Source organism: Acanthaster planci, linkage group LG08 (assembly GCF_054643075.1).
Source record: "Acanthaster planci isolate LZ-2023a linkage group LG08, COTS_SCS, whole genome shotgun sequence".
NCBI classification, from domain to species: domain Eukaryota; kingdom Metazoa; phylum Echinodermata; class Asteroidea; order Valvatida; family Acanthasteridae; genus Acanthaster; species Acanthaster planci.
In genome coordinates this window covers 3769706-3779994 of record NC_141784.1, presented here as the reverse complement: position 1 = coordinate 3779994, position 10289 = coordinate 3769706, and the positions used below count along the sequence as shown (strand labels likewise).

The 10289-nt window shown below is 40.3% G+C and overlaps 1 protein-coding gene across 1 annotated transcript; it reads right to left on the bottom strand.

Annotated features, from left to right (window-relative positions):
* Positions 1-445: 445 nt before the first annotated feature.
* On the bottom strand, positions 446-7664 carry LOC147798307 (transient receptor potential cation channel subfamily M member 5-like). The gene is made up of 8 exons (XM_087139961.1): positions 7504-7664; positions 6279-6377; positions 5196-5330; positions 4004-4127; positions 2848-3031; positions 1882-2093; positions 1395-1584; positions 446-615 (listed from the first exon to the last, which is right to left on the bottom strand). The coding sequence occupies exons 2-8, from the start codon at positions 6302-6304 to the stop codon at positions 446-448; spliced, it is 1041 nt and encodes a 346-aa protein (XP_086996087.1). The 5' UTR covers positions 6305-6377; positions 7504-7664.
* Between the last annotated feature and the right edge of the window lie 2625 nt (positions 7665-10289).

The window sequence follows — 10289 nt, the reverse complement described above, 5'->3', positions numbered from 1 at the left end:
TATTAGCAGTGCAGCAAAGGCCATTTTTGATCAGGAGGGATAGATACGGAGAAAAAAGCACCCACTCCACAATAAAAGGTGGACATGGATTTTTTTACCTGCTCTACGGCTACGGGTGAGTGCCGTAGTGTGACAACATGAAAGTGTTTGACGCAGGTGACACATGAGATCCATGTGAGGTTAAAAAGGGACCGGGAGAGTCTAAAAAAATTGGAGGGGGGTTGATACTCCCTTTGAGTCTCAATGTTATCTGGTATGAATACAGGCGATTCACAATAGCGCGTCTCCAAGAATTTGCAGGGCGTTGACCAATCACGGTGCGTGAAATTCTGTCGACCCTTTCCAAACGCGCATTGGGTCGACAGATTTCGCTCTATTGTGTAATGCCCGTGATAATAATGCTGAATTGATGTCTGTTAAGCTACCAAGGGAAAGAAATGTCGACTCACGGAGCGTAGCGCTGATCATCCATCTGTATAACATCAACAAGTACTTCAGCTGCTCCTTTGGACTCGGGAAAGACAATGATTGGAATGTTGTTCCTCACAGCATCCAAAAGTGTCTCAAAAACTGTAGCATTCCCACCGAAGAGAAGATAAACGGTAGGAGTTCGGGCTAGGACATCGAGAATGTAAGAAAATTAAATATGAGGTCACACAAGTAGTACAGAGGTCACCGCGTTAACTGTAATGGTTTGTGGTTTATTTAATTATTTAAATGTGTAAGTGCAACACACTCCCTGAACCACTGTTTAAGTCTGCAATCACAGATGCTGCTATATCTCCAATAGTCGTGGATGCAGAAAAAGTTGCATGCACACTATGTGTGTACACGAGACTCCCAGCCTGTTTGAAAGTTATACTCTTTGTTACTATTGCAAGCCGAACTCTTGCTGTTTGTTTGAATATACTTATGCTAAGAAATGAGTGACATGCTTGTGAATGCATGTAGCCTGTGAAAAGTGTAAATGTGACGATGTGCCATCCATCACACAAATTCATGCCCAATCTCCTCGTAATTTTTAGGGATAGTCGAAGCTAGGATGCGGAATAGGTCTATCCAGTTATCTTTGTATACCTTCACTGAATAAACAAAGAAAAAATGAAGGACAAAGGAAACAAGTCAACAACATGTGCAAATTGTTTTGTAGATAATCGGCAAAAGGGTAGTCATTGCTAGAAAATAAAGCACCCGTTCTCATTTGTACTCGGATGGAGCCCATGAGGTAAGTGGACCGTGCACTAATTTCTACAACAACGGAATTGGTAGAATTAAGCACTATAAACCAACAGCCGGGGATCTGTATATGTGAAGTACAGACTAAATAAAGGGGATGCCACAACTATCTATACTTTTTATCTTTGAAAATAATTACATCTGTGACCCTCGCTTACAATGGCTGTCTGTGGTTCCCTCTATCTTCCACGACTTTATCTTATTGACCAGTTGACTCCTCAACTTCCCCTCGGTACCCTTGCCTTGCTCCTTGTCGCCCACCAAGATGAAATGAGTATGGTTTGGATCCAGTCTGTTGCCACTTTGGTCATCTGTGACAGTATAGTCCAGCTCAATTACTGGCATACACTAGATAAAAGTCAGATTGGAAATACAACTAGCAATGATGCTCATTGACAGGCTTAAGGTAGAAACATCTTGATGTTAGTGGTAATTGTCCTAATACATCTATTATTGTACTTTCATTTGCCCAAAAATCAAACTTCTGGTACAAATTATGCTTTAAGCACCTGAGTGTTAAAGCTTGTGAGTTAAGCTGCCTAAAGCTTTCAGACGATTAATAACGAGTGCAGAGTTTTCATAAATATATGTCAGGTGCATGTGAAGAGCAAAATACCCACGACAATATTTTCCCTTTTTGTTTACCTTCTGCGTCACATGCTTTCTGCGTTGCCTCAGTTTGATTGGGTTGTCAGGACGAAATTCCTCTTTGTGCTGTAGGATACCGAGGGGTGCTACACCTATTGCCACCAGATTCTTTCGCATGCTCAAAGCATGACCAGCGGCGTGCTCTGTCAGAGCCTCGCCAATACTCTTCATTAGTCCACACTGGAGTCCACTCGTCAATAACCAAACATCTAGTTCAGGCAAACAAGAGACTCAATGCAAGGGCTGCTGCCTTCAAAAGTGTCGGGGGAAAACAAACAGAAATGTGGCCTCCTCTTCCCCCAAGAAATATTGTTCTGAAATCTTTGTACTGTGGAGTGAAAAGGTCGGGATGCTTTTTGGTTCATTGTAGTGTAGGTAGGGACAACTGATTGTTTTGGTGGGGAAATGTTTTCAAAATTTTGAGAAAAGATGGAGCAGTCTATTTTTATCTAAACATTACCAGCACAACTAGTGTGTCCCTCCAAATCAACCTTCATGCTGGTTTAATTTATGACAAAGATGTTTCATAGTATTAACTTGGTACCCTTATACTATCCATTCAGGTATAGAGGCTGGGACGAAATAATTAGACCACACTTTAAGATGGTAAATGCGAAACAGCTGCATCATGCATAATTTGCAACAAATTGGATTAAAAAAAACTTCATTCCTTAAAGACAAAGAAAGGTCATAAGTGTATTATATATCGTTACGAGCTGTGATTTTGAAGTATAATTAGGATAAAAGGCATTTGAAATTAGATATAAATACCTCATAGTATGGTACTTGTAATTGACAGTCACAGAGCATTATATAAAAAAATAGCCGAAAGCAGGCACAAAGTGGAAAATACCTACTGCCAGATGTGCTCACCCTTCCTTACCTTTTGGTTTGATTATATTGCATTTTGGCTTGGTGGTCCTAGGCTTTGGTTTTTTTACTTTTTGGTTTGAATACACTTACCATTACTGAGGACTGTCTTGACAAGACCTTTACAGATTTCTTGCTCCTGGTCGTACATCATTACTGCATCCTCACCCCCGAGGATGCAGATGAGCAGCTTCGGCAATTTCAAGGCCCATTTCAATTTATCAGTAAGGGTGTCCAGGATGTCATTGCTACTCCCTGAAGAGCTGGTCATCACACACTGGACAGACGAGAAAGTTGTACCAATTAACCAGGTAGATTTCCCTTGTGTTCGTATGAGCCATGCTACCACGAGCCAACTGTTCCTGTTTATAGTTGCTTACAGGTTTGAAAAAATAATAATGACTCCAAGCCTAGGTCCAGCTAATGAGCAATCATGCGCTGTGGGGTGAGGCTACATTTGGGGGCTTTGATTTAGAAGTGAAAAGGCAAATTCTCCAAAACCTTTTTTTTGGCACGTGTGACGTCTGCAACCGTGTGATGACAGTATCAGATGTCAATGAGACATCCAAAACACCGCGTGTTCGACTCCGGTATATTAAAGTCTATCTTAGTGACTTCCCTGCTGAGTCATCTCTTCTCAGTGAACGATGATCCTACACACTTTCAATTCGTTTAAACAGGTATTACGTCGCCGACATACCTATGCAACGTAGCTTCCTGCAATTCGTCTGTTTCTACTTTTCTTTTTTTACCCCACGAAGTATAAATGTATCATGTTATTCCATGTGTCCCCAACAAAGCCTTTTCATGTTTATTCCGTTTAACTTATTCTCACTGTACCATTTTTTTTCATACATGCGCACACGTACCAATCCCGCTGCAATCTACCACTCTACAGCAACCCCGACACAACTGTGCCCGTCTTACCTCAATTTAAAGGCTAATTACCTGTCTTGTTTCCATATCTCTCGAAGAATTTCGTCCTTCCCTATTCCCTGATTACCCCACCCCCACCCTTTCATCTCAGTTGTCTCGCTATGCTGTTGGTTCATTGTACAAAGCATTTGTATTAAGTACATCGTTTCTGTTCAGTGAATTAATTAGTTACACAGTTATTACTATATATTTGATAGGTATTGAGAAAACACCTACTTAATATTTCTTACCATTTTAACAATTTAGCATGCTAAAATGAATGACGAGAATTGAAAATAAATGGCTCTGTGAAATAGTACAAAAGATGTTTTACCTTTCTATATTTGACGTCTACATTTCCTTCCAAACCATCAAATTTGATGACACAAGGAGAGCTTTCCTTGGCAGACTCTCCTTCTGCATCGCTGGATGTCCTATTCATTTCAATGTCACTTTGACTGCATGCAAATATCAATGTTCATGTTGAAAACACCAGTTTATCCTTTTAACACATATGCCATGTACGGTATCTTACGGTTTCGTGCTTTTACTGTGGAAAAGACTGCCGGTTTCGTTAAGAAATATTTATTAGTGACGGACTTTTAACTCACAGGTCAAAACATGCCATTTTTGGAAGAAGAACTTTTGGTACTTAAAATTAACTGGTTTTTGTTCAGCACTTGGAGATAAATGTAAAGCTCTACGTTAAGAATGAATTTTTCTTATTGTTCAGTCAATGTCTTATCAATCTTATTCCATTATCAACATTATATATTTTTAATTGGTTTCATTTGTTTCAATTAATCATGGAACCCTTCCTAAAAAGTTGATGAGAAATCTTGAAAAGAGTTCCTCACACTCATTACCTTGGGCGGGTCTATCAAACTCCTCATAACCTTACTAGATCTATCCCTGGTTGGTTTTTTAAAGGGCACAAAACTGGTTTAATTGAACAGAATACTTGCATGCAATAATTAATCAAAATGAAGCATTTCATTAAATTTATGATTCGAGTAAAGTTGAGGTTAAAGGTTTTCAATAGAATGGCCCATTTCAGCTGGTGTGTGGGACAAACTTTGACCGTTTTAAAGGTCAGATATTAAGCCAGTCTTGCATTTCAAAACAAAAAATTAAAGGGCTTTCGGCTAAAGAGTGCAACTGACCCACAAAGGACTTCCACACAGAAAGTAATCTGCTATCAATGTAAAGGTTTCATACAGAGCCAAGGTTGGGTCACCTTCTTTGCAACTTGGCTGGATGGGCTGATGGACAAATTGGTTAAGGGTACCAGTGTGACAGCTACGTTGAACAAAATAGTGAAGAGTGATAAACTAGTGAGCCAGTCCGCTATTTCAAAAAGGGGCCCATAAGCTTATTCGGAAACAAAGCATGCATGGGGGTCAACGTATGGCCACGCTGATGATAGGACAGACTCGCACATGCGTGTTGTTGTTCCCAATTGACTGCGGACGCAGTTCATTTTGGGCATGTGCTGTTGGGTTATCAAACTGGCTCATTAAGCCTACCGGACAGGACTCCTTGGCGGACTTGCATTCTGAAGCAGCCTACTTGGTATGGCACTGATGAAATCATTAATTTGATGGAGCGTCGGTATTCCAGGCCTGTCTGGATCGTCCCGTCCATCATTAATTATACGTTCTCTAAAAGGAAAATGATGAATGAAATCATGTAGACTTTATATAGCACTTAAATATCACAAGTGTAACAATCACAATATCTAGTGTCAATAAAGGCAACAAGTAAACAAAAAACAAGCAGTAAATAAAACGGAGTTATCAATGGTCCTCAAATGCTATATTCATAAGTTTCAGCAATCAAAAGAAGAAGACAGTGCTTACATGAACGTTGGAAATGCTAGATAGTAGGAACTACCATACTAGATGTCAGCATGAAATATGACAGCTTCCAGTGTGGTGATGTCACAAATTCTAATGTCAGACTCATCGGACAAGTCTCGTCATCATCGCATGTATTGTGTTTGTCCCGTAGGCACTCCGCCCATTTCAGTAATTTTGTCGGATACAGAAAAATGCTTCTGTTTTTGAGTTAAATTAATTCACTGATGCGATTCCGGTATACCCAAGATGTACATGGCCATTTACTCTTACACTTGGAAACTGGAGTGTTGCCCATGCTGTTTATCAGATCACAAGTTATATGAACTTGGAATCTTGTTTATTTCTACTACAGGTATTTATAACATTCCCCTTTTTAACCATTGCTTTCCATTTTTCTTTCTGATGAACGTCATATACTGACATCACAAATATGCCGCGGTATGCTTTTTCTAGCATTCCACCAATCATTTCCACCAAGTTTCATAAGAGGGATGGAATCACTCCCCCCCCCCACCGGTATGCATATGCGGAGCATCTTGGTACCAAGACTGATTCAAGAGCCACATTTCAAATTGATATGCTGTACTCTCTCGAAGAACAGCTGCAGAGGATTGTTGTGAGGAAAAAAAATACAAACAGAGAACTTTTGCAGAATCAATAAGTGATTTGGTTGAGCTGAATCACAGTAACAGATTAATTAAAAACTGAAATTGCCCGCAATAAAAATTAAAGTGCTGAAACGCCACTTACGGTAATGACTGTGTGCGTCGAGACATTTTAACGGTACAGAATGAACCACTTATTCCTCACCATTCGAATGAGTCGCATGTGGGGAAGATGGAAGAAAACCTATTGAGGAGAGAAAAGGCCAGATAACAAAAGTCAAGTACTAAAACTCCAGGATAAAGTAAATGTTTCTGCCTCACTCTGTAGCTTTATATTGATCATTGCCACCTACATGTGTTTGGCCTTGCCCTGAAACAAACAATAAAATACAAGGTCTGTGATTTGGTGAAATTAAAAAAAAAGATTACTCAGCTGACCGAGCACCATTCATAAGATGACAAAGGTTAGTTCGTACTGCGCAGGCGCTACTGCGTTGTGGCATAAGTTTACAGTCCACCAAAGCCACAGGCTACAGCAAGGTGGTATGGAACAACAGTCGGAGCATGAAAAGCTGACAGAACAAATCCTAACATGTGATGATATTTATTGGCTCACAGCCTCAGAGTAGCGTAATCCTAAATTACATCTCACCCAAAATACCTGTCTACACACTTTGCTGAGGTACATTCCAGCGTTTCATTTACCGATTTGGGAAGAACACACAAAAGTGAACACAAATATTAATACTACAGAAAAAAATACTTTGCTTTATACTTGGCAAGGTACATGTCCAAACCATGATACACTCTAGACTATTCTTATCCACCTCATCTCCCCCCTCAGATGTCTGAAAAGAATTCCTGAGATTCCGTCAAACAATGACCAACAGGGGGGCGCTATCCGTCCCATATCTCGCTTCAAATGCTTTGCATGACGTGGAGGAATTAGATTTTCCCCCTGTTTAATACAGAGCTTCAAATTTACATTTTATATTTACAGCTAGTGCGTAATGCTTCATAGTTATCCCTATCTGCTTATTTACACTTTACCTGCACTTGCGAATATCCACACAAAATTACTACAGCAACATGGGACCAACCATTCCAAAACCAGGGTGAAGTATAGGTAAACGTCATATCGCTGAAGTAGTGAAACTCAATATGACTGTTCAGTCATGTTCCTGGAAGTTCTTCTGTCATTGCCCGTTATCACTTCAGCTTTCTCAAGACAGAATGTAGACGTTGGATTACTCTGAAGTGTAAAAACAAAAGTCGGGGAGACTCAGAGGAATTGCCAAACATCATACATCAGCCTGATTTCGGAATGGTGGGTCGCATATTTCTACACAAACTGAGAGACTAACACGTACCTGCTGATGTAAAGCCACTATGTGATGGGCTCGATCTAACCAGGAGCTTTTTTACCTAGAATTCCCTTCACAGTTTCGTGATCACAAAATGAAATTGAAGCTTTCATTGATCTGTTCCTTTCAATATTATGCGCTCCTGCTACTTTCACCTGAATACAAGGGAATTCTTTAGGCGATTTCGTTGACACCCGGATACACGACCGTTGACACCAGAATAACGGATAATGGAACTATAGACATCCTCAATTCGAAGAAATTCTTAACAAATTCATTGGCACCCGGCTACACGAATCGTTGACAACAGAATCACGGATGTTGGAACTATTGGCGTCCTGTGAAAGTCCTTGTCGGGGAAGTCTGGGGAAAAGCCCTGACACCTACATTTCCCACCGACAAAGATTAGATAGGTTTCCGCCACCGTATGTAGGTTATAAGGAATTAGAACTGCCTTTATTGTCCCTTTTATTTCAACAGATTCTCAGGCCTGAAAGAAGAACAGCCTTTCTATTCACATGACATTTCTGTTAGATGTAAATGACTGCATGCATTTGAAAGCGAACTGTAATATATATGTTCAACCAGAGTAATCCAAACTTTACATGCCTGCCAATTGTACATACAACTTAAAGAGAGAAAGGGGATATGGCGGCCAATCAACATCAAACGATAGCAGGTTCGCACCAATGCAACATGTAATAACAGGCTTTCAAGACTTGAATTCCAGAACACATGCAACCAACTTTTCAACTATGCTTGCAGAGACACCCATGCAGAAGAAGTGGCAGCACTAGCAAAACATCACGCAGAAAATCTCACCAGGTATACATGTAAAAGCATTTAAATATAGTCTTAGATTGGCTGCAGTGATGAAAGCCCATCATGCATCGACTCTTCCAGCCGCGATGGACAACTTGACAAAATAGGCTAATCGTTTTCAATGGTATAGGGTAACAATTCCGACAAAAGCTGTAATTTCTTTCAACCGAAACAAATTCGCCATACACAATAGCTCCACTGTTGAGCAATTACATCGCTGGATATTTCTTTTATCTATAATCTATATCTATGCACGCGAATCTCACAGAGAAATTGTAGCCCGTCTATGCTTCCGTAACATTCCAAAGGTTCCTGTACAACTGACTAACACGCATAGTACCTGTGTGTCACGAGCTATTGTTAAGCCTTATTAGGTGCCCAAGTTTTACCAGAGTTCGTTTGCCAGTTTTGCGATCACCAGGAATAAGTTTCTTTCTTTCTTTCTGTTCATAATACAAATTTACATGGTCACATGCCGATGTTTATTTTTATGCTTTATAGATAAAAGAAATATCCAGCGATGTAATTGCTCAACACTGGAGCTATTGTGTATGGCGAATTTTGTTTCGGTCGAAAGAAATTACAGCTGCAGTGCAGCTGCAGTGCAGACCTAAAAGTCGCCACCTTTGGACATGTCGGGCAGATGGTGTCGCACGAGGCTACGTCATACGCGTGCGGATGCATAAGCACACGCGCATCAATCGGCGAGCATTTTTTTTTATAAGTTGGTGATCGGATTTTTTAAAGACAAATTTTAGAAGAAGGCGGGAAAAACCAAAAAAAGTTGTTTTTCTGGTCTCAAGAAAAACATACCGGTCTTCAAGTAGAAGAATAAAAAAGTCCGAAGAAAAAATCGGTATCCCTGACTGCAGCCAAACACACGTTCCGTGTGTGTACACCGCGAGTGGTCGAACTGTAGGATATATGCACTTCTCTTCAATCATGCTTCAATCAGTCATCACTCGATAAGATGCCGATAAATGCACCAAAAAGTTAATGTTTTTTGGAATTTGAAGAAACCTGTTGTGTTCGTGTAGCTTGTCAGTTGGTCGGATTTTGTCAAGTCAAGTCTCAAGTCAGTCTTTTCCAAGTCAAGTCCAGTCTGGAGTTTAAAAAAAAATAGCGACCCGAGTCAACAACACTGTGTATACGTTGAAATTATTTAGCCATAAATTGACAGGTCATTTACGCTTGCATGTGAATTGAAAATATGAAAAGGACGGCAAAGTTAACATCACTTGCCTGACTTATCACGCGACACAAGTCGACGTGATATAGCCTTGAAGTTACTTTTGCCGTAAAGTGGGGCAGTTGGGGGTTTCCGAGTTCTTGTTATTTGCCAAGGGCGTTCCAATCTGCCAATGAGCCATTTGCGAGTTGAAATTGAGTAAAATCTGGTACACTGTGTTATCTGAATGCATATAAACGTAACAATTTGAATTCTCCAGACAAAAGACACTGTTGCTATACCTCATGATTCGAGGCAAGTTTTTGCATAGCGACCACCATCTCTGGAATGGACTGGTTCCTTTGTGCCGTTCTTATCCGTTGAGAACAGTGTATTGTTGCAAGGTGTCTCTTATGTAATTAAGGAAAAGCTTGCACGGAATCACGAGGTACAGCAACAGTGTTTTTAGTCTGGAGGATTCAAATTTTGTTCACCTGAATTTAAAGAATTCAGTGTACCAGATTTTATTTAAATTTAACTCCCAAGTGACTTATTGTCATCCGACGATCTGATTGGTCAACTCAGTGCGTCTACTCATTGCACTATCCGTTTGATAGTTCTAGCCCTGTCACGAGGTTGCCCATTCAGCAAATCCTTAAGCCATGTGTCCTGAGGTTCCTAAGGTTTTTCGAATTGTTGAGATTTGGTCAGCTTTTATATTAATATTATATCATCCCCAAATCGCAGGGTTTCAAGGGAAGCACGTTAATCCTCGCTAAACAAATGAACCTAGCCGATAAGG